Source organism: Entelurus aequoreus, linkage group LG09 (assembly GCF_033978785.1).
Source record: "Entelurus aequoreus isolate RoL-2023_Sb linkage group LG09, RoL_Eaeq_v1.1, whole genome shotgun sequence".
NCBI lineage: Eukaryota > Metazoa > Chordata > Actinopteri > Syngnathiformes > Syngnathidae > Entelurus > Entelurus aequoreus.
The window spans coordinates 22,363,252-22,388,619 of NC_084739.1; the positions used below are offsets into that span (position 1 = coordinate 22,363,252).

The following is a 25,368-nucleotide window of genomic DNA, read 5'->3' on the forward strand; positions in this document are numbered from 1 at the left end:
AACGCGAAATGGACATTCAGTGCCTTTTATCTCCACGACAATACATCGGCGAAATGCTTTAGCTACGAGCTAACGTGATAGCATCTTGCTTTAACTGCATATAGAAACAAAAGAAATAAACCCCTGACTGGAAGTATAGATAGAAAATCAACAATACTATTAAACCGTGGACATGTAAATACACGGTTAATGCTTTCCAGGCTGGCGAAGGTTAACAATGCTGTGCTAACGACGCCATTGAAGCTAACTTAGCAACCGGACTGCACAGAGCTATGCTAAAAACATTAGCTCTCCACCTACGCCAGCCAGCCCTCATTTGCTCATCAACACCCGTGCTCACCTGCGTTCCAGCGATCGGCAGAAGGACGAAGGACTTCACCCGATGCGTTTGGCGGCCCGGAGACGTAGGAAGTCAAGGTGAAGTCGGCGGCTAGCGCGGCTAGCGCTCCAACAAAGTCCTCCTGGTTGTGTTGCTGTAGTCCGCTGCTAATACACCGATCCCACCTACAACTGTCTTCTTTGCAGCCTTCATTGTTCATTAAAAAAATGGCAAAAGATGTCCAGAATACTATGGAATTATGAAATGAAAACAGAGCTTTTTGTATAGGATTCTACGGGGTACCATAACTTCCGTTACTCGGACTTCGTCACGCGCATACGTCATCATACCGCGATGTTTCAGCCGGATATTTCCCGGGAATTTTAAAATGGCACTTTATAAGTTAACCCGGCCGTATTGGCATGTGTTGCAATGTTAAGATTTCATCATTGATATATAAACTATCAGACTGCGTGGTCGGTAGTAGTGGCTTTCAGTAGGCCTTTAAGATTTCATCATTGATATATAAACTATCAGACTGCGTGGTCGGTAGTAGTGGGTTTCAGTAGGCCTTTAAAGGCCTACTGAAATGAGATTTTCTTATTTAAACGGGGGATAGCAGGTCCATTCTATGTGTCATACTTGATCATTTCGTGATATTGCCATATTTTTGCTGAAAGGATTTAGTAGAGAACATAAACGATAAAATTTCGCAACTTTTGGTCGCTGATAAAAAAAGTGTTGCCTGTACCGGAAGAAGCGTGACGTCACAGTTTGTGGAGCTGCTCACATTTGCAAATTGTTAATCATGGCCACCAGCAGCGAGAGCGATTCGGACCGAGAAAGCGACAATTTCCCCATTAATTTGAGCGAGGATGAAATATTTGTGGATGAGGAAAGTGAGAGTGAAGGACTAGAGGGCAGTGGAAGCGATTCAGATAGGGAAGATGCTGTGAGAGGCGGGTGGGACCTGATATTCAGCTGGGAATGACTAAAACAGTAAATAAACACAAGACATATATATACTCTATTAGCCAAAACACAACCAGGCTTATATTTAATATGCCACAAATTAATACCGCATAATAAACACCTCCCCCCTCCCGTCCATACAACCCGCCAATACAAATCAAACACCCGCACAACACACTCAATCCCACAGCCCAAAGTACCGTTCACCTCCGCAAAGTTCATACAGCACATATATTTCCCCAAAGTCCCCAAAGTTATGTACGTTACATGCACATAGCGGCACGCACGTACGGGCAAGCGATCAAATGTTTGGAAGCTGCAGCTGCGTACTCACGGTACCGCGTATCCAACTCAAAGTCCTCCTGTTAAGAGTCTCTGTTGTCCCAGTTCTCCACAGGCCAATGGTAAAGCTTGACTGTCATCCTTCGGGAATGTAAACAATGAAACACCGGCTACATGTTTGTTTTGCTGCAGCCAGCCGCTAATACACCGCTTCCCACCTACAGATTTCTTCTTTGCTGTCTCCAATGTTCATTTAACAAATTGCAAAAGATTCACCAACGCAGATGTCCAGAATACTGTGGAATTTTGCGATGAAAACAGACGACTTAATAGCTGGCCACAATGCTGTCCCAAAATGTCCACTACAATCCGTGACGTCACGCGCAGACGTCATCATACCAAAACGTTTTCAGCAGAATATTTCACGGGAAATTTAAAATTGCACTTTATAAGTTAACCCGGCCGTATTGGCATGTGTTGCAATGTTAAGATTTCATCATTGATATATAAACTATCAGACTGCGTGGTTGGTAGTAGTGGGTTTCAGTAGGCCTTTAAAGGCCCACAGTTCACGAATGTGGCAAACTGGTGAGTGTTGGAGAATAATATTTATTGCGCTTAATGACACTGGCCTTGAAATTTGGTGAAATATAATAGTACCTTTTAGCAACAGTATTTCAGTTTAACAATATTCTAGATACATTTTACGCGTTTATCGTATTAACGAGTCCTTGTGTGTGTGAAAGCTGTGTGAAGAGCCTATGTAAAATCCAATAAAATACTTAATAGCGTCCCTACAAAATGCACCTACATAGAATGTAACTCCCGCGATAATTGAGGGAACACTACCTCAAATTATTGTCCCCTAGTTTTTTGACCCGCTGTACTATCAAATGACCACTAAGAGCCCAAACAAACCAAACGTGATGACCTTCATTGGCTGATAATGTATCCAAGTTAGTAAGTTATTCAAACAAACAAAATGACATTTTAGAAATATTGTAGCTTAAAAAGTGTTTTTCTTTCTAACCTTTGTCAGATATGTTTTATTAGTCAGTGTTATTTAGTCACACAGTGGCATTTGACGTGACAATGTTGAAGCAAAGTGACGGATGTTTATAACTCCAGTACACAACAAACATAATAATGGTGTAATTTTGGTCTGCTGTGTATGTTATTGTGCACTATGATCATAATAAGGGAAGAATATTTTACATGGATTTGTATGATTTCATAGTTATAATTTTAAGTCGATTAAGGTGACATTTTGTTCATTGATTGGTTTAGTCACACTTTCATTGATGGATTCCCTATTGGCAAATCTTCCATCTGCTTCCTTCTTTTTCTGCCCTGTCACACACACACACACACACACACACACACACACACACACACACACACACACACACACACACACACACACACACACACACACACACACACACACAAAACACACACCTCATATGAGTTGACAGAAGCATCTTCAAAGTTGAAAACATGACCATGGACTCACATAGTTGTCTGTGCAGGACCAGTTTGGGTGCATCTGGCTGTGAAGCCGTTTTTCCACGTCTGCTTGCTGGTAATATTTTTCCTGCTCGGGCTCTGACAGCGACTTCCACTGTGGACACATCACACACTTTAGTCCAGGGGTGTCCAAAGTGTGGCCTGTGGCTCTTTTTTTCTTCTATAGTCTGGTTACTGTCTGTGTGTGTTAACAGCGCGTGTGGCGTATGTATTACATCGTTTTCATTCACCCAGTGATCCATCCCGTTATGGACGTAAAAATGATTTGATCCGAAACCAAATTTCTTTAACTTGCCAAACACCAGTGGCCAGAGTGTACATGTTTATGTAATTCACAGGAGTTTGTTGAAAGCACAAAGTAAACTAACAGAGGACTATTGGTAATCTTTGAATGATTAATGATACGCTGTTTTTCCACCAATAGAAAGGTGGTGTTTCATGTGTCATCGCCTTCAAAGTAGCTCCCTTTCATTTCAACTTGCAAAACAAACAAATCAAACAAATGTGATGCCTCAAAGAGAAAATCATGCTAAACTAGATGAGGCAATTCCTGTAGGAATTGGGTGGGAATGCTCCAATGCTGAAGTTAAACTGCAATCCTGGAAATGTTTTTAAATTGTTGAAGTAGAGCACAAAATTCCCAAACAGGCTGAATATTTTTGAAGTTGGAACAGTTTGAATCAGATGAAAAATGCGGGAGTTGTGGAACTTTGAAAAATGTCCCATTGATTTCAAATGCCCATCCATCCATCCATTTTCTTCCGCTTATCCGAGGTCGGGTCGCGGCGGCAGCAGCCTAAGCAGAGAAGCCCAGACTTCCCTCTCCCCAGCCACTTCATCCAGCTCTTCCTGGGGGATCCCGAGTTGTTTCCAGGCCAGCCGGGAGACGTAGTCTTCCCAACGGCTGGCCACATATGGCCACATATGCGGTCCTCTCCAAGGTTTCTCATAGTCATTCACCGACGTCCCACTGGGGTGAGTTTTTCCTTGCCCGTATGTGGGCTCTGTACCGAGGATGTCGTTGTGGCTTGTACAGCCCTTTGAGACACTTGTGATTTAGGGCTATATAAATAAACATTGATTGATTGATTGATTGAACGTGTCCTGGGTCTTCCTCGTGGCCTTCTACCGGTCGGACGTGCCCTAAACACCTCCCTAGGGAGGCGTTCAGATGACATCCTGACCAGATGCCCGAACCACCTCATCTGGCTCCTCTTGATGCAGCGGCTTTACTTTGAGCTCCCCCCGGATGACAGAGCTTCTCACCCTATTTCTAAGGGAGAGCCCCGCCACCCGGCAGAGGAAACTCATTTCGGCAGCTTGTACCCGTGATCTTGTCCTTTCGGTCATGACCATAGGTGAGGATGGGAACGTAGATCGACCGGTAAATTGAGAGCTTTGCCTTCCGGCTCAGCTCCTTCTTCACCACAACGGACTGATACAGCGTCCGCATTACTGAAGACGCCGCACCGATCCGCCTGTCGATTTCACAATCCACTCTTCCCTTACTCATAAACAAGACTCTGAGGTACTTGAACTCCTCCACATGGGGCAAGATCTCCTCCCCAACTCGGAGATGGCACTCCACCCTTTCCCGGGCGAGAACCATTGACTCTAACTTGGAGGTGCTGATTCTCATCCCAGTCGCTTCACACTCGGCTGCGAACCAATCAAGTGAGAGCTGAAGATCCTGGCCAGATGAAGCCATCAGGACCACATCATCTGGAAAAAGCAGAGACCTAATCCTGCCGCCACCAAACCGGATCCCCTCAACGCCCTGACTGCGCCTAGATATTCTGTCCATAAAAGTTATTAACAGAATCGGTGACAAAGGGCAGCCTTGGCGGAGTACAACCCTCACTGAAAACGAGATTTCAATCCAATCCAATCCACTTTATTTGTATAGCACATTTAAACAACAAAAATGTTTTCAAAGTGCTGCACAACAATATTAAAAAACAATATTCATATATTACCCTTGGCTCCACCAATGACTGAATAAAAACAAAAAATAAATAAATATAAAAACAATATAGAAATAAATATGATTAAAAAACTATTTTAAAGGGTAAAACCAATTAAAACAATAAATTAAAATTAAAATTTATAAACACAGAGGACCACACAACTCACATAGTGTTAAAAGCCAGAGAATAAAAGTGGGTCTTAAGACGAGACTTAAAACACTGCACTGTGGGAGCAGTTCGAACATGGAGGGGCAGAGTGTTCCAGAGCTTTGGGCCGACCACAGAGAAGGCCCTATCTCCCCTGGTTTTAAGTCTGGTCTTGGGCACCACGAGCTGGAGCTGGCTCTCGGACCTCAGAGCGCACGCAGGATTGTAAATTTGGATGAGGTCCGAGATATACTGAGGTGCCAGTCCATGCAAAGCTATAAGAGCAAACAGCAAGGTTTTAAAATCAATTCTAAAATGAACAGGGAGCCAGTGCAAAGTCTCAAGAATTGGGGTTATATGCTCGCGTTTCCTGGCCCCTGTTAAAAGTCGTGCTGCCGCGTTCTGGACTAACTGCAACCGGGAGAGAGCTTTTTGGCTAATGCCAGCATAAAGTGCATTGCAGTAGTCCAGGCGACTTGAAATAAAAGCATGCACGACTTGTTCAAAAAGGTTAAAAGATAAAAACGGTTTTACCTTTGCTAAAAGACGAAGATGATAAAAACACGATTTTAAAACGCCATTGACTTGTTTGTCAAGTTTAAAATCACGGTCTATAGTGACGCCAAGGCTGGTGACCTTGGGACGCACATAATTTTGCAATGGTCCCAAGTCAGTGAGGGCCGGACCAAAAACTAAAATTACCATTTTTCCCTCATTCATTATTAAAAAATTCTGGGCTAACCAAGCCTTGACGTCACATAGACAGTTGAGAAGGGGTGTCAGGGGGCCGTGGCCTTTTGAAATCGGCATATAAATTTGGCAGACGTCTGCATAAAAGTGATAAGACACTCCATGCCTCTTAAAAATCTCTCCAAGAGGGAGGAGATAAAGAGCAAACAGGATGGGGCCAAGAATAGATCCCTGGGGGACACCACAGTAAAGCGTAGCAGAAGAAGAGGTGGCGTTCCCCAGCCTGACAGAGAAGGACCTCTCTGGCAGGTAAGATCTGAACCACTCTAATGCAGTCGCCCTGACACCCACACAGTCTCTCAGGCGGTCTAAAAGAATTGTGTGGTCGACTGTGTCAAAGGCAGCTGTAATATCTAAAAGCACTAAAATGGCAGAGCTGCCAGAATCAGACATTAAAAGCAAGTAATTAAAAACCTTTAAAAGTGCAGATTCAGTACTGTGCAAAGCTTTGTATCCAGACTGAAATCTAAAGTGCTATTTTCATATAAAAAAGGCTGCAGTTGCGCAAGAACACATTTCTCCAAAATGTTTGACACAAAAGGTAATTTAGAAATGAGCCGATAATTTGAGAAACTTGTAGGATCGAGACCTGTTTTTTTTAAACTATTTTCACAAGTTTCACTTGTCATCTCCAGTGAAGTGGCTGGATTCGGATTAAGAACAGAACTAATAGATTTAAAAAGAACACGTGGCTTACTGACACTATATGAAATGAAGTCTGACAGATATTTTGTTTTCTCAGCTTTAACCACACTTTCTTTTAAGAAACCTCCAAGTGATCCCCTTTCCACTTACGCTCCGCCCTCCGCCACTGACGCCGAGCTTTGCGCGTGGTGTCATTGAGCCAAGGCTCCTGTTTTGACTTTGGACGTACAGTATAGCTCTGAGGGGCGCTATACTGTCCAGAATCTCAGAACATGTGGAAATAAAAGAGCACATCAATTGTTCAGTGTCTGCAGAGTGTGATATACTCTGCATGGACACAGTGAACAAAGGAGAAACGGCGGCTGCAGTGTCAGACCTAATAACACGGCCATGACGCACGGCAGGCGGTTTTACATCAGGGTCCAAACTTAAATTGAACATGACAGGACTGTGATCGGAAAACACAGCATCACCAACAACAACATTGTCAACATTAAAACCATAAGACAGTACAATTGGATTTTCCCCAAAATTTGGGAATTTCGGGAAACGCGGGAATTTTGGGGAAAATGGTGAAAAACTTCCAAGTGCTTTGGAGCATTCAAACAATAATAATAACAATAAATAGATTAATTTTGGTGTAGAAAACCATGTGTGTAAAGGCTTTGGAGTATTCACACAATTATTATTGATCAAAAGTCGCAGTGTGAAGTCTGCAGTCAAAAAATGTCTGCTGTATGAAGTTGTGACTACTGTTACTATTTCCACTGTGTCTGAGAATGCGCTGCAAAAACTCTGTATTAGTGTAACACAGTAGCAGCAGCACAGCAACATAAATAGCTTCTACACTGACACTTATTTTTTCCTTTTCCTTGGCTGCTGCTGATGGAGCTAATTTTGGTCCAAAGTTTTGTACCTAAAAAAAATAATTTTGAAACAGGAAAAATAAAGTTTTAAAAATACATCAGTGTATTAAAAATACAAATAAGCGCACACATTTTTTAGGCTGAATATAATTATGTACCACTTTGGTAATTATTTTAAATACATTTTTTATTTTTCATTTTCACTTTCATACATTGATATTTGAGCAAATCTAATTTGATCAGTTTCTTTTTTTCCTGTTTCAGATTTTCTTTTTTTTTTAATTCAAATCTTATTTTTTTTACAATTACACATTGTTTTCTGTTTCAGCACTTTCTTTTACAGTTTACAATTTTTTTTCCGGTTTCAGATATATATTTTTTTATTCAAATCTTTTTGTTTTTACAATTAAATTTTTTTTACAGTTTCAAATATTTGTTTTTTTAGATTCAAAACTTATTTTTTACAGGGTTTTTTCTTGTTTCAGATTTTTACTGGCTGCCACAGTGGAGTTGTTGCATATTTTTTTGTTTTTTGTATTGAACAAAGAGAGCTAAATCTACCAAGTCAAATTCTGTGTGTGTTAAAGGTGCCATATTTAGACATTTCATGTCAAGACATCATTAAATGGCCCTGATATGTCAAAATGCATTAATAAATCATGTTATTTTCGAATACCTCTATAACTCCACCGTTTGACCAATTAGAAAGTCTGTGAGTGTGTCACATCCAGGTTGCCAGTTACACACCGCCCTCTTCATCAAGCTACTGCCACTGGTAAAATTACTAAACATGTCAGACCTTAGTAAATCTAAAAGGCCTCGTTACGATCCTCAACTTATTCATCACAAAGCCAGGAAGAAAACAAGGATTTGTATCGGGGATGCCTTTGAAAGATGGAGACAATTGAAGGCGGAAAATATTTTTTCATCAGACGCCAAACTTGCTAATTTCCTCCTTGATAGGTAAGTAAGGCATTTACGTTTTCTTATTACTTGTAATAAATGGAAATTGACATTTCGCATGTAATCCATATTGTCCAATACGGTTTATGATCTTGTCTAACAAAGCTCGTATGTTCATGCAACGAATGCTTAGCACGCTAGCCCGGCATCGACACATCGACATATAGGATAATGGGGAAATATATGCCTGTTAGCCTGTATGTCGATGTGTCATCCAACTGACAGGGCAAAATATATTTTCGACAAATAAAACCTATGTGGATATGGGTAGTGTCAGTGCCTATTTCGTTCTCAATATGCTGATATGCTGAGGAAATGGGGTCCAACATTAGCACGGCTAATTGCGGTTTCTGGTACTGTATGTGCATCAAACACAGATGGGGTGGTATTTGCTTGGCACAATATAATGCATTACATGTAATGATTTTCTACTTTGTGTATTGACATGGTAGTAGGCTATAACGTGGTTTATGTGTAACGTGGGTTAGCTCATAGAATTGCACTCTGCACTAAAAGGTGGGGATGTGCGTACATGGAAGAGAATACAGTGCTTCAGTTTGGATGCAACATGGAGTTATCCTGAAAGAAATGTGGCGATAATTTTAGTGTTGGCCTTGGCTTGCCATCAAAGTAGGCCTATGCAATATATATATCACATATCATTATAATACATTTCGATGGTGGTCCGTCCGGTCAAACTGGACATTTTAGCAGGGTAACACCAAAAATCTGTCCCGACTAAAATATTTCTGCGTAACTTTACAAACACATTTGGCTAATCGACATCAGTAAAATGTGACATAATTACTTAGTAAACAATCTTGCAAGAAGCATAAACAAGAGAAACCTACAGCATAGGACTCGTCGATTGCCATTTGAAGTACCTTGGAGTAGGATTCGGATTTGGGTGCGTATCTGGCAACCTCAGTCATGGAGAGTGGGAGGGGACTACAGAATTTTTTACCGTGATTGCAGTACCATTTCTGGCCAGATTACTACTTATGGCTCCTTTAAACAAATTTGGCCCATAAATCTGATTCTGATTTCTGATCTTTTTTTCAGATTCAGACTTTTCGCCCAAATTTTGCTTGGGGCGTGTGCCATCAACTGAGGGGTGTGGCAACATGATGGAACGTTTGACCCTAATTTAGCTCCATACGGCTGCTTCTCTTCTGGTAATAAGTTAGTAACAAACGTTATATTTATGAAACTACCAATTGTCCTAAAATGTGTATTGATCAACAGTATACATTTCTCACAATGTAAACACTCACCATGTGACCCAGGACCTTATTGGCCACAGCGCTGTCACGGATATCAAACTGAGCCATGACCTTTAGCCTCTGCTCTTGCCTGAAGATCATGAAGGCATTTGGGGGCTTTTTAATGTAGGCCTTGCTACCGTCCTCCTGAACGTCGCGTTTCCTCCTTCGACTAAAACAAGGAAAAAAACGTTTAAGTACAAATGAAGAAAAGATCTTTCAGACATTCAGTTAAAATATAAAACCTAGTGTCCAACCTTTTTTCACTGAGGGCTGCAAACTGAAAAATTAAAGCGTGCAGGGGCCATTTTTATATATTTTTTTCTCAAAACCAATACAATATATAGATTTTTTTTCAATCTTTAGTGCTCTCCTTGGTCCCGGGGACCTGAAAGGGTTAAAGTCATAAACATTTTACAAAAAAGTCGTATATTAATATTTTTATTATTTTTAACGCCAATATCTCTGGATCAACTCCAGGTTGCTTTCTTGATATAAAGAAAACATTTTTTTTTCTGTTTTATGCCCTTTTTGTAAAAGAAAATACATTTTTGAATGGCAAAAATACAAATTATCTAAAAAAAAAATTCAAAGTGCATTATTTTTATGAAGTATTAAGATCCTTGAACAGGTCAATAATTCATAACACTATTGATTTTAATTGATTATTACTTTTTGAACAATGACAGTTTAAAAAAATAAATACAATTCTTGAGGATCCAAAAGGGCCCAACTCATAAAAGCGTTAAAATGGTCACACATTTGTTAAATAAATAATGATAAATGGGTTATACTTGTATAGCGCTTTTCTACCTTCAAGGTACTCAAAGCGCTTTGACAGTATTTCCACATTCACCCATTCACACACACATTCACACACTGATGGAGGGAGCTGCCATGCAAGGCGCTATCAGCACCCATCAGGAGCAAGGGTGAAGTGTCTTGCCCAAGGACACAACGGACGTGACTAGGATGGTAGAAGGTGGGGATTGAACCCCAGTAACCAGCAACCATCCGATTGCTGGCACGGCCACTCTACCAACTTTGCCACGCCGTCCGTGTTAGTCTTTTTACTTTTGACACTTGAGTCCAAATCTAAATCTGTCTATTATAAGCTTTTATTATTATTGTTTCCATTTGTTTGTTTTATGCCCTTTTTGTTAGAGAAAGCGTGCAGGGGCCATTTTTATATATTTTTTTCTCAAAACCAATACAATATATAGATTTTTTTTCAATCTTTAGTGCTCTCCTTGGTCCCGGGGACCTGAAAGGGTTAAAGTCATAAACATTTTACAAAAAAGTCATATATTAATATTTTTATTATTTTTAACGCCAATATCTCTGGATCAACTCCAGGTTGCTTTCTTGATATAAAGAAAACATTTTTTTTTCTGTTTTATGCCCTTTTTGTAAAAGAAAATACATTTTTGAATGGCAAAAATACAAATTATCTAAAAAAAAAATTCAAAGTGCATTATTTTTATGAAGTATTAAGATCCTTGAACAGGTCAATAATTCATAACACTATTGATTTTAATTGATTATTACTTTTTGAACAATGACAGTTTAAAAAAATAAATACAATTCTTGAGGATCCAAAAGGGCCCAACTCATAAAAGCGTTAAAATGGTCACACATTTGTTAAATAAATAATGATAAATGGGTTATACTTGTATAGCGCTTTTCTACCTTCAAGGTACTCAAAGCGCTTTGACAGTATTTCCACATTCACCCATTCACACACACATTCACACACTGATGGAGGGAGCTGCCATGCAAGGCGCTATCAGCACCCATCAGGAGCAAGGGTGAAGTGTCTTGCCCAAGGACACAACGGACGTGACTAGGATGGTAGAAGGTGGGGATTGAACCCCAGTAACCAGCAACCATCCGATTGCTGGCACGGCCACTCTACCAACTTTGCCACGCCGTCCGTGTTAGTCTTTTTACTTTTGACACTTGAGTCCAAATCTAAATCTGTCTATTATAAGTTTTTATTATTATTGTTTCCATTTGTTTGTTTTATGCCCTTTTTGTTAGAGAAAACTTTCTTTTTTATAAAAGGCAAACACACAAAATATACAATATTTCCCCCAAAACATAATTCAAAGTGCAATGTTTAATGTTAAGTAATTGGAGCTTTGAATATGTCAAACATTCACAAAAACATTGGATTTTGGTTTATTATTATTTAAAAACAGCCTGCATGGCAGCATTGTATCAGAGTCAACATTGCAAAATTTTCCTCGCAAAATTTTTAATTGCACTTTAATATTGTTTTATTTGTTCCTTTTACTAGTATTTTAATAATGTGCCATGGGCCTTTAAAAAATTAGCTGCGGACCGCAAATGGCACTTTGGACACCCCTGATGTAAACGGTCAATAATACGGTTCACATTTGTGCTTTTTTTTAAACATACTTTGATGTGTAGACCTTTGTTGGGGGAGAAGGATGATCATTTAGCTGCATTTCAACAAAAGGCCATGTTGTACACTCTGGCAGGGTCATCGGAGGTTCTTCAAGGCACTGCTGGAACACAAAAAGTAGCAGCACTCATACAAACACAATTGAGTCAGGTGGTCTCCATTTTTGGCCAACAACAAGATTCTTGTTCATACTTGGTACGACATGTCAGACTGCTCCACAGTGTTTCCCTGGTTGTAGAAGTCATCCGAGTGGCCGTGCTCCTCACTTCCTGTCAACAAAGTGGACAGTGGCGGGTCCTCGGGGTCGATAGGTGTGGGTTGTGGTGGATGAGGTTGACGGTCTCCCAGATAGCCCATCTCATCTCCAGGCTCGTAGAGCGGCATTAGGAGCTCGTACCACTTCATCTCCTCCACGGAAGCCTCACTTGGCATCGGCTCCATGCTGGTGTAAAGATGGATATTTTGGGAGCACACAAATTTGTACAAATTGGGTCAGTCAGCATTTCATTGCCCACAAACACGTTGAGTCAGGTAAATCTTGTCTCATCTGAGCACATAACGTTTTCCCAGGACTTCATTGTGTGTCTTGTTGAGAAGCGGGACCCTAATGGTTTTCTGCTGTGGTCCTAACTCCATTGACGTCATTAACCAGGCTCACCCCTGTTTCATTCAGGGTTCTCTTTTTGATTTGACATATTATTTCAAGCAATTAAATACAACTTAATTTACAACCTGTAATGTTTTCTTCAGATTTTTGTTAGTATTCTTTCCCTTTTGGTAAAACTGTAGTGTCCGTGTCTTTATAAGGGAGTAAACTTACAAAATAAGCAGGACAAATAATTGACCTCACTGTAATGTACATCATTTCAGAATCTACAATAACTATAGTATCTACAACTTGAATCACAGTTAATATGACATCACAGTACTCACATCATCCACTTTGATTAGTTGTGTTGAGTCAACTCAAAACAAACAGCATCATTGAAATACTCACCAGTTGTAATAACTAAATGTTTAGTTAGCTCACTTAGGCAGCTTTTCACTTCAGTCGCTCTGAAAACCAAATTGTTGACTAAAATAACATATTTTTGGTGGGTGGTGTCTTGTATACATGTCACATGTTTTCAAAGATGTCTTTGTAACTGTTCAATGGTTGCCATGGTTACAGGCTTTGTCATCGCTTGATAATGATTGCACATTTTTTCAGCCCTCGTAATTATCACTTTGAGTAACGGTCAAGTTTATGCAGTTACGGATTTACGTCATCATCTCCTAACCAGCAGTCATTAACGATACATTTACAGTGATTGGATAACTCTGAATGTTGTTTTGCAGTATTCAGTTAATAGTGGACCATTTGTAACATCACAGATTGACAAACGTACCTTTGTAGGAATTATAATATATGATGTCCGCATATCTCCTCCTGTCTCTGCTGTGCCGAGACTGTTGGCTGAAGCCTCCCGTGTCATTCCTTCTCCTCTCAGGCTCTCCCACCTGTTCTGATGTCCATCCATCCCTCCATTTTCTACCGCTTATTCCCTTCGGTGTTGCGGGGGGCGCTGGAGCCTATCTCAGCTACAATCGGGCGGAAGGCGGGGTACACCCTGGACAAGTCGCCACCACAGATAAACAACATTCACTCACATTCACGTCGACAAAATAAAAATATTTACGTTTTTATTTGTCCACAACATTTTACATGGGACTATTTAGTCAAACTGGGTCACGCAAAATTGGATTACCATTAAACCCAGATGACAAACAAATCACTACTACTTGGTTTGCGGGACCACAAGAAAAGGTGAGATAAGTAATTATTTTAGTCTAATCCTGGCATGCACACTTTTGTTATTAATTTAAATAACATAAAAACATGACAGGATATTTGTCATGTAAACAATAATGTGGTACACAGTAACTTCCTCAACAAATTTGTATTTTATCTTATCTTATCTCACAAGATAACAAATACCTACACAATAACATTTAAAGTGTTTATATCTAAGTGGGGCTAAGGGGAGATCCCAGCTGTGATTAATGTCTTTATGCATTAATGAAGGTTAAAAATATTGTAGGCATTCGGTTGGATGTCTTACCCCAGAAGATCTAACAAAATATGAGGTTTGTCTCAGACTTTAGCTTTATTTTTCAAAGCTTTGCAGTTACATTTTTTTTCTACAATTTGCTGTGAACCAATAAAGAACGAGCTACAGCCCGCAAATGGCTCCTGTACCGCACATTGAACACCTCTGCATTTATGGCTCTTTGTCAGCGTTGAGTGCGTGACGTGACGTTTGAGAGCAAACTCCATCCTCATCGACTACTTGTTAGCTTTTTTGTTCCAAGCTAATGATGGTAATTTAAGAGTGAAGGGGAGCATTTATGTAGCTGGTCCTAGTCAATACATTACAACAGTAAAATGTTGAGCCCAAATTGGAGGAAAAAGCATTCCTGAATGTAAAAATGCATACCTAGTAGGGAGCAGCAAAGCATATTCATGTTGGAAGGTCTGCGTATTTATTCTGTCACACAGTGACAAACACATTGATGGTACATACTTGTTAAGACTGTTGCTCTCTGCTTCTGCTTTCTTTTGCCTTGTAACAGGCACACACACACAAAGACATACACACACATTAATACAAGGAAGACTTCACATGAACTGATAGATGAATGTTCACTGATGAACATGACTATGTTGGACTTACATAGTTGTCAGATAGATAGATAGATAGATAGATAGATAGATAGATAGATAGATAGATAGATAGATAGATAGATAGATAGATAGATAGATAGATAGATAGATAGATAGATAGAAAAGTAAATAATAAATAATAAGATAGATAAGTAAATAATAAATAATGGGGGTATATTTAGGATCATTTTGGTACAACTCCTGGTGGATTCTGTTCTTTACGTCGGCAAGCTGATAATAATTTTCCTGCTGCGACGCTGAGAGCGACCTCCACTGTGGACACATAAATTATTTTGTTACACAACACAGTCAACCTTTTTCACCTTGAATAAATATAAGGCTGCTGTGACAACATACTGGCATAACTTGCCAGTGAATTCAATCAAAGAGAGAACAACATGAGCATGTTCTTACGGCCGAGCAGCAAGTGCAAACTTCAATAGAGGGAACTTTGACAGAGAAATAACTATTTTCTGCTTTATGACTGGCAAGCCAGTGAAATTAGTCCTGCCTCCAATTTTACTATATTATTAAAGGCCTACTGAAATGAATTTTTTTTATTTAAACGGGGATAGCAGATCTATTCTATGTGTCATACTTGATCATTTCGCGATATTGCCATATTTTTGCTGAAAGGATTTAGTATAGAACAACGACGATAAAGATTGCAACTTTTGGTATCTGATAAAAAAAAGGCTTGCCCCTACCGGAAGTAGCGTGACGTAGTCAGTTGAACATATACGCAAAGTTCCCTATTGTTTACAATGATGGCCGCATGAAGTGAGAGAGATTCGGACCGAGAAAGCGACAATTTCCCCATTAATTTGAGCGAGGATGAAAGATTTGTGGATGAGTAAAGTGCAAGTGAAGGACTAGTGGGGAGTTGAAGCTATTCAGATAGGGAAGATGCTGTGAGAGCCGGGGGTGACCTGATATTCAGCTGGGAATGACTACAACAGTAAATAAACACAAGACATATATATACTCTATTAGCCACAACACAACCAGGCTTATATTTAATATGCCACAAATTAATCCTGCATAAAAACACCTGCGTGTTTGTTATGCTAGCTCCTAGCTCCTCTGCTAGCTCCTAGCTCCATAGAACACGCCAATACAATACAAACACCTGATCAACACACACAATCACTCAGCCCAAAAGACCGTTTACCTAACCCAAGGTTCATAAAGCTTATATATTTTTAAAAAGTTACGTACGTGACGCGCACATACGGTCAAGTTATCGAATGTTTAGCAGCCAAGGCTGCATACTCACGGTACCTGATATTCAGCTGGGAATGACTACAACAGTAAATAAACACAAGACATATATATACTCTATTAGCCACAACACAACCAGGCTTATATTTAATATGCCACAAATTAATCCTGCATAATAACACCTGCGTGTTTGTTATGCTAGCTCCTAGCTCCTCTGCTAGCTCCTAGCTCCATAGAACACGCCAATACAATTCAAACACATGATCAACACACACAATCACTCAGCCCAAAAGACCGTTCACCTAACCCAAGGTTCATAAAGCTTATATATTTTAAAAAAGTTACGTACATACGCAAAAAAAAGCCAAAGCTGCATACTCACAGTAGCACGTCTGCGTCTTTGTCATCCAAATCAAAGTAATCCTGGTAAGAGTCTGTGTTGTCCCAGTTCCCTACAGGCGTCTGTGTATCCAAATCAAAAGTCCTCCTGGTTAGAGTCTCTGTTATCCGAGTTCTTCCATCTTGACTGCATCTTTCGGGAATGTAAACAAAGAAGCGCCGGCTGTGTACTGTTGTGGCTGACTACGTTCGAAAAATACGTCCATTTCGCACCGACAACTTTCTTCTTTGCTTGCTTGGCTTCCTTCTCCATAATGCAATGAACATGATTGAAACAGATTCACGAACACAGATGTCCAGAATACTGTGGAATTATGAAATGAAAACAGAGCTTTTTCATATCGGCTTCAATGTGGAAGGCATACCCGTGTTCGTCGGGCTACGTCACACGCATACGTCATCCTCAGAGGCGTTTCGAACCGGAAGTTTAGCGGCAAATTTAAAATGTCACTTTATAAGTTAACCCGGCCGTATTGGCATGTGTTATAATGTTAAGATTTCATCATTGATATATAAACTATCAGACTGCGTGGTCGGTAGTAGTGGGTTTCAGTAGGCCTTTAAATAACCAAGGCCACACTGATACAAACTACTGCTAATGTGAGGAAAATACACATTACATTCCTATCATAACAAGAAAGTAACAATTCTCTACTCACCACTCAACATACAACAGATAGTTTAGTTCCACAAGCATTTGTACAAATAAAGGTTGACTGCTCTTGAAATTAATGCCTGGTACTTAAGTAAACAAACACCTCTAGAAACCACTGTATATGAAAAAATACAGCAGTTTACTTGGTGTACACATATACATACACGTTCATAGTGTGAATATATAAACCATGTGACCCAGGACTTTATTGGCATCAGCGTTGTTACTGATATTCAGCTGAGCTTTGACCTTTGACATTTGCTCTTTCTGAAGATCATGAAGGCATTTGGTGGCTTTTTAATATAGGGCTTCTCTCCACCCTCCAGGATGTCACGTTTCTTCTTTCTACTAAAACAAACAAACAAAATAAATAAGTATAAATCATTCAATGGTAAAAAAAAAAAAACCTCCAAACATCCACCCAAATTGTAAACATCTACTAAAAGTGAAATGAAAACTATAAAATACCCAACACTTACTTTGATGTGGAGACCTTTGCGGAGGAAGGAATGTCTTTATGAGTTATAGTTGCACACTCCGGCAGCATCTTTGGGAGTACTTCAAGACACTGATGAGAACACAAAAACTTGTATGGAGTCAAACTGTGTCCATTGGTGAGACGTACTTGATCACAAAAAAGACGCCAAATAAAAACATTGTCATCCAACCTGAGAACTTCTGGTCGATTTTGTGGGTTTACGGATCTTAGTGAACTTGATTTTCCACCATGAAACTTGCTTAACAATCTATTTTTTATTATCAGACACTTGCTATGCTAGACCAATTTGCTTAATGTAAGTAATACATACTAAAAGCTGATATATTTTGTACTTCTTAATGAACACTCCAATTAAATCCTCTGTTCACTTAACTACCGAGTGTAAAGTGAGTGAGTGTGTGTGTGTGGTAAAGTTCTTACCATGGTGTGGGAGCATGCAGGTGATGGACAGGCCACTCAGAGACCGGGTACTGATGGTTCATTTACTGTGGAGAAGGAGGAGGAATTTGATATAGTCCATCAAATAGTTTTATTTTTTAATTGAATGTTTGGTTTTCCAAATCTTACTTGCTTGGTAACATCACCAAGTGCAGACCTGGGCATTCTGCGGCCCGCGGGCCGCATCCGGCCCTTTGTGAGTCCCTGTCCGGCCCGCGTGAGGCCTATTATAAATTACAAAATAAATTTTAAAAAGTATCTTTGTCGAGTGTGCAATACAACGGCGCTGCTTTTGTTTTGAAAATCGTTATTTGTATTACTTCCGTGTGGACGTATGCGTGTGCATGATTGTGAGTGAATGTGAACAGCTGCAATCATTAATTACAAAATAAAGTTGAAAAAACATCTATGTCGTGCGCGCAATACAACTGTGCTGCTTTTATTTTGAAAAGTATTATTTATGGGCGTGTGTCCGTGTGTAACCTGCGAGTGAAGGTGCACATGCAGCGACAAGTGATGCACGGTTTACACCCGAGACACTAAAAAGAGAAAAGTTGATGAAGAATGGCGTGTTTTCAACAAGACATGGACTGCAAAGCAACGTTCCCTCTAAAGGTGCGTGCCTGCGCAATTGCGCACTGCTCAAGCGTCTGCTGCGCGCAGCAAATATATGCCGCGCACCAAATCAAATCCCATCTGAATTCTAAACAAAATAAACATATTTATTCTATGTAATTTTGCAATGCAACTTTGAGTGACAGTGACAACAAGCGGCCCTAACGGTGTTCGTCAACACCGTTCAATTGAACACCGTTCAATTATTGTAACGTCTATCGAGATGCTTCGAGGACAGAAATTATATCGATCACTTTATTGAGCAAAACTGTTTATATTCGGACATAACCACACCAAAAACATGAGTAAAACAATTCTATCTCGAAAAAGTAGTCATTTTCTGCCGTACAAACCAGGCCAAAACCAACTTGTCATCGGTCACCAACACGCATAGCACTAAACCACTGGTGCGTTTATGGCCACACAAAAAGTCGGACAACTCAAACACCACACAAAGTTACACTATGACTCCTCAGTCATACGTGTGCTTATTTTACTGTCATTTATTATTAATGTTAATTTATTTATATTAGTCATGGAATGCTGTTACACACACTATGTTGAAGTATTACTATTATTATTAATTATTATTATTATTATTTATCTTACGGTATATATCAAAAATAATATTGAGCAAAATTTAATTGAAATATTGTCGATGTGGCCCTCCAGCAGTGCTCGGGTTGCTCATGCTGCCCCCGGTAAAAATTAATTGCCCACCCCTGACCTAGTGGGTTCATGTCCAGGTAAGATGGTTGCATGCAACTGGAGTAAGTTAACTGGTCACCCAGGTAACCTATATCATTTTCTGTTAACATTGTTAACATTGTACTAGGTGTACGACACCCCGCCAACAACAGCCCAACTCCTCGTCCTCCAGAGCGGAGGAGAAGAAGACGTTTTCAGGCAAGCCTCTCTCTAAAACTAGCAGCATCACCACCTTCTCCGGCGAGGCAAACCTGTGTGCCAGATGTAACAAGAAAGTGTACTTTGCCAAGAAGGTAACATCACTGGGCAAAGACTGGCATCACCCTGCCTGCGCTGTGAGAGGTGCAACAAGACTTTGTCCGCTGGCAGCCATGCACAGCATGACTGCCAGCCGTACTGCCACAAGCTGTGCTACGCCGTGCTCTTCGGGCCCAATGGCATCAACACGGGCGGCGTGGGCAGCTACATCTGCGAGCCTGCGCAGTGATTGCCCGCGCTATTGTTTATAGCGAGCAAAGACCAAGAGTATTAGCTGTGGTGTGTTCTGTATAACTGCAAAGTTATTTATGATTCCAGTCATTTCAACACCTTGAAAATAAGCTGTAACATGTTTCTCTTGTTATTGATTATTAGTCGTAACAATCCCATTGTTTGTGCCGAGTGTTCCGTTACCTTAGCTACTCGACACACTGCCTAACGACTGTTACTGTCTTTTGTTTATAATTGTGTGAAAAAAATTTCTACACCAAAATTTATGTATTTATTATTATTATTCTCCAGATTTTGGCGCGTTCTACCTTCCACATTTTTCACCCGATTTAAACCGTTCCAACTTCAAACTGTTCAGCCTATTCGGGAATCGCGGGCTTTTCCTTGACAAATTCCAAAAATTCCCTGATTTCCCAAAATTCCAGGTTTTCCGGGACATTTTTCCCATTCAAAATTAAAAATTGGACATTTTTCAAACTTCCACCATTTCCACATTTTTAAACCTATTCAAACCATTCAACCATTCTGGAAATTCAAACTTCCCTTTTTCCAAGTTAAAAAAAAGTCCAGGATTTTCCAGAATTCCTGGTTTTCAAAAAAACCCTATTTCCACCCTTTTTTCTGGCGACTACTCCTTCCACATGTTAACGCATTTCAACCGTTCCACCGTCAAAACATTCCTCTTAATCAGGACAAAAAATTAAGTTGTTTTTTGAACTGGAAAAATTCTCCATTTTCCCGAAATTCCAGGAATTCCGTAATACCGTTTCTCAATTCAACATGTTAGTACTTCAACATTTCTACACTGATTTAAAAAATTTCAACACCAACCATTTCAACTCATTCAAATTGTTTATCATTTTCCCAAAAATTCCTGCTTTCCCAAAATTCACAATTTTTTCTGAAATGCCCATTGAAATCAATGGGACATTCTTCAAAGTTCCACAATTCCCACATTTTTCATCTGATTCAAACCGTTCCAACTTCAAAATATTCAGCCTGTTCAGGAATTGTGTGCTCTACTTCAACAATTCTAAAAAAAATTCCCGGATTTCCCATAATTCCTTTTTTTTTTATCTTCCCCATCCAAAATGAATTGGCCATTTTTCTAACTTCCACAATTCCCACATTGTTCAACCCATTCCACCATTCGGGAAATTCAAACTACCATTTTTCCAAGTTCAAACAAATTCCCCATTTTCCCGAAATTCCCTAATACATTTACTACTTGAACATTTCTTGCCTGAGTTAAACAATTCTAACACCAACCAATTCAGCTCATTCAGGACATTCATGCTCCTAATCATTTTCAAAAAATCCCGCTTTTCCCAAAATTTCAAGGAAGTTCCCATTAAAATGAAGGGACATTTTTCAACCTATTCAACTCATTCCAACATTAACACATTCCACTTTGATTGATTTATTGATTGAAACTTGTATTAGTAGCTTGCACAGTACAGTACATCAATCCATCCATCCATTTTCAACCGCTTGTCCCTTTTGGGGTCGCGGGGGGTTGCTGGAGCCTATCTCAGCTACAATCGGGCGTAAGGCGGGGTACACCCTGGACAAGTCACCACCTCATCGCAGGCAGTACAGTACATATTCCGTACAATTGACCACTAAATGGTAACACACAAATACGTTTTTCAACTTGTTTAAGTCGGGGTCCACGTTAATCAATTCATGGTAAAATATCCACTCATTCAAACTAACACTTTCCGAGGTTCCAAACCAAATTCCGGTTTCCCTGGAAATTCAAACTCTTCAACATTCAAACCATTGCAACATTCAAACCATTACAGCATTTAAAACGTAAATGTAAACTGGTTATACTTGTATAGCGCTTTTCTACCTTCAAGGTACTCAAAGCGCTTTTCACATTCACCCATTCACACGCACATTCACACACTGATGGTGGGATCTACCATGCAAGGCCCTAACCACGACCCATCAGGAGCAAGGGTTAAGTGTCTTGCTCAAGGACACAACAGACGTGACAAGATTGGTAGAAGGTGGGGATCGAACCAGGAACCCTCAGTTTGCTGGCATGGCCACTCTCCCAACTGCGCCACACCGTTTCAACATTTAAACCATTTCTACATTCACCCTACATTCCATTAGCATTTCAGTTCAGAGTCAGCTCTTCAACATTCAAACCATTCCAACATTCAAACTATTCTTACATTCATACTACATTCTGTCAACATTTCAGTTCAACTTCAGCATTGGAGCATTCACACGCAATTGCCTCTTGTAGTTATCATCTGTTGTTGCATCTTAGGACACACTGGAACACATTATGGTTCATAAAAAATTTAATTTTATTGTTTCTGTGCTCAACAGATTGATCTCTTGTAACAATAACTCTCCAAAAAATGATACATTTACAGTTACTATGCATTTTTCGATTTAAAAAAAAAAAGATAAGACGCTTTATTTTGTCGATGTATTTAAAAGTAAACGTCGATGTATTTAAAAGTAATATAAAGTATTTGTTGATAGCAAGTTACACAGACCTAGCTAGCGCGCTAGCATTAGTTGCTCATGTTAGCAAAAGTAAACATGATTCATCGAACTAATTTGCTTTTAAGTTAGAAACTTAAACTTACCTCTAAATCTCTTGGGTTCATATTGGCCTCCAGGACGTCGGAAACTCGATATAGAAGCAGTGATATCCACATTAATGAGCAGTTAAGGGTCACACAAGTGTAATGAAAACTAAGTATTCTGTCCAAAATGGCGTCACGTACAGAGTGAAGACTAAAATCAACTACACGCTCCGAAAAGATAATAGTACAAAAATAAAATGTTACACTTAGTAGAAAATATAAAGTGATTTAGTAGAGTTGACCAACAGGTCTCTCAAGCTTTTTAGGACCACCAGGGAATCCTATTGGAGAAAAACATTTTCCAAAAACCCTCCTAAAGGCCTACTGAAATGAATTTTTTTTATTTAAACGGGGATAGCAGATCTATTCTATGTGTCATACTTGATCATTTCGCGATATTGCCATATTTTTGCTGAAAGGATTTAGTATAGAACAACGACGATAAAGATCGCAACTTTTGGTATCTGATAAAAAAAAGGCTTGCCCCTACCGGAAGTAGCGTGACGTAGTCAATTGAACATATACGCAAAGTTCCCTATTGTTTACAATGATGGCCGCATGAAGTGAGAGAGATTCGGACCGAGAAAGCGACGATTTCCCCATTAATTTGAGCGAGGATGAAATATTTTTAAATGAGGAAAGTGCAAGTGAAGGACTAGTGGGGAGTGGAAGATGCTGTGAGAGCCGGGGGTGACCTGATATTCAGCTGGAAATGACTACAACAGTAAATGAACACAAGACATATATATACTCTATTAGCCACAACACAACCAGGCTTATATTTAATATGCCACCAATTAATCCCGCATAAAAACACCTAGGTGTTTGTTATGCTAGCTCCTAGCTACTAGCTCGAGCTAGTTATAGCTCGAGCGGGTAATATGGACGGGATCCCGTATATATAACCCGCCAATACAATTCAAACACCTGCACAACACACACACTCACTCAGCCCAAACAACCGTTCACCTAACCCAAGGTTCATAAAGCTTATATATTTAATCAAAGTTACGTACATGACACGCACGTACTGGCAAGCAATCAAATGTTTGGAAGCGCGCGGGTGGGACCTGATATTCAGCTGGGAATGACTACAACAGTAAATAAACACAAGACATATATATACTCTATTAGCCACAACACAACCAGGCTTATATTTAATATGCCACAAATTAATCCCGCATAAAAACACCTAGGTGTTTGTTATGCTAGCTCCTAGCTCCTAGCTACTAGCTTGAGCTAGTTATAGCTCGAGCGGGTAATATGGACGGGATCCCGTATATATAACCCGCCAATACAACTCAAACACCTGCATAACACACACACTCACTCAGCCCAAAGGACCGTTCACCTAACCCAAAGTTCATAAAGCTTATATATTTAATCAAAGTTACGTACATGACACGCACGTACGGGCAAGCAATCAAATGTTTGGAAGCGCGCGGGTGGGACCTGATATTCAGCTGGGAATGACTAAAACAGTAAATAAACACAAGACATATATATACTCTATTAGCCACAACACAACCAGGCTTATATTTAATATGCCACAAATTAATTCTAATGCTAGCTCCTAGCTACTAGCTCGAGCTAGTTATAGCAAGCGATCAAATGTTTGGAAGCGCAGCTGTGTACTCACGTTATCGCAACTGTGTATCCAAATCAAAGTCCTCCTGGTAAGAGTCTCTGTTGTCCGAGTTCTTCCATCTTGACTGCATCTTTCGGGAATGTAAACAAAGAAGCGCCGGCTGTGTACGTGTTGTTGCTGACTTCCCTCGCAAAATAGACACTTCACACCGACAACTTTCTTCTTTGCTTGCTCAGCTTCTTTCTCCATAATGCAATGAACAAATTGCAACAGATTCACCAACACAGATGTCCAGAATACTGTGGAATAATGAGATGAAAACAGAGCTATTTCGTATTGGCTTCAATGGTGTCCGAATACTTCCGTTTCAATGATTGACGTCACGCGCATACGTCAACCCTCAGAGGCGTTTCGAACCGGAAGTTTAGTGGGAAATTTAAAATTGCACTTTATAAGTTAACCCGGCCGTATTGGCATGTGTTGCAATGTTAAGATTTCATCATTGATATATAAACTCTCAGACTGCGTGGTCGGTAGTAGTGGCTTTCAGTAGGCCTTTAATATTACACATGCTGATTAAAATAAATAAATACAAATTCTGTCATAGAAGTTATTTATATTTGAAACATTTCAACTTAAATAATGTAAATAATGTAAATAATAATAATAATAATGTAAATAATGTAAATAATTCAATGTGATTATCTTGTGTGATGACTGTATTATGATGATAGTATATATGATAGTATATATCTGTATCATGAATCAATTTAAGTGGACCCCGACTTAAACAAGTTGAAAAACTTATTCGGGTGTTACCATTTAGTGGTCAATTGTACGGAATATGTACTTCACTGTGCAACCTACTAATAAAAGTCTCAATCAATCAATCAATCAAAACACTTTAAACCTGTTTTGAAAACAAATAACTTCAAACTAATTCAAGTACACATCTTAAAACTGACATAAATTAAACAATAACAAGACTGGAATAGGTAAAGAGCAACAATATTTGTATTACCTATTGCCTCTTATTTAGATGACTGGCAGGAAAGAAAACATTATAAAAGTGTTAATTAAGAGTATTAACTGTAACAGGCCATAGATATAAACAGTATTATGCAATTGTATACAAAATTACATGTATTCTATGAAATAGTCATTAAAAGACACGTTTACGTGTTACATATGAAACAGTAATTGCTTGGCATGACTTAATTGAAAGTCATATTTTATGTTTGTTTGACCAAATGTGATAATGTTATAGTTAAATGCCATCTTCTAAGCAAGGTCCACTTTATTTAGGAAATCA

At 39.5% G+C, this 25,368-nt stretch overlaps 1 protein-coding gene and 1 pseudogene across 9 annotated transcripts; one reads left to right on the top strand and one right to left on the bottom strand.

The window, feature by feature from the left end:
* Window positions 1-24,393, bottom strand: LOC133657249 (transcription factor 7-like 2). Of its 9 annotated transcripts, none has more exons than XM_062058342.1 (12): window positions 22,469-22,916; window positions 18,174-18,268; window positions 18,027-18,091; window positions 17,587-17,675; window positions 17,357-17,452; window positions 14,606-15,105; window positions 13,517-13,738; window positions 12,321-12,570; window positions 12,122-12,231; window positions 9,713-9,872; window positions 3,087-3,194; window positions 4-2,923 (listed from the first exon to the last, which is right to left on the bottom strand). In XM_062058342.1, the coding sequence occupies exons 8-12, from the start codon at window positions 12,567-12,569 to the stop codon at window positions 2,861-2,863; spliced, it is 690 nt and encodes a 229-aa protein (XP_061914326.1). In that variant the 5' UTR covers window position 12,570; window positions 13,517-13,738; window positions 14,606-15,105; window positions 17,357-17,452; window positions 17,587-17,675; window positions 18,027-18,091; window positions 18,174-18,268; window positions 22,469-22,916; the 3' UTR covers window positions 4-2,860. The 9 variants fall into 9 exon arrangements, with proteins under 9 accessions (XP_061914319.1, XP_061914318.1, XP_061914326.1 ...); XM_062058338.1 differs by having other exon boundaries at window positions 14,693-15,105; window positions 17,357-17,455; XM_062058336.1 differs by having other exon boundaries at window positions 17,357-17,455.
* LOC133657844 (cysteine-rich protein 2-like) lies at window positions 19,398-19,854 on the top strand (annotated as a pseudogene).
* Window positions 24,394-25,368: the final 975 nt, after the last annotated feature.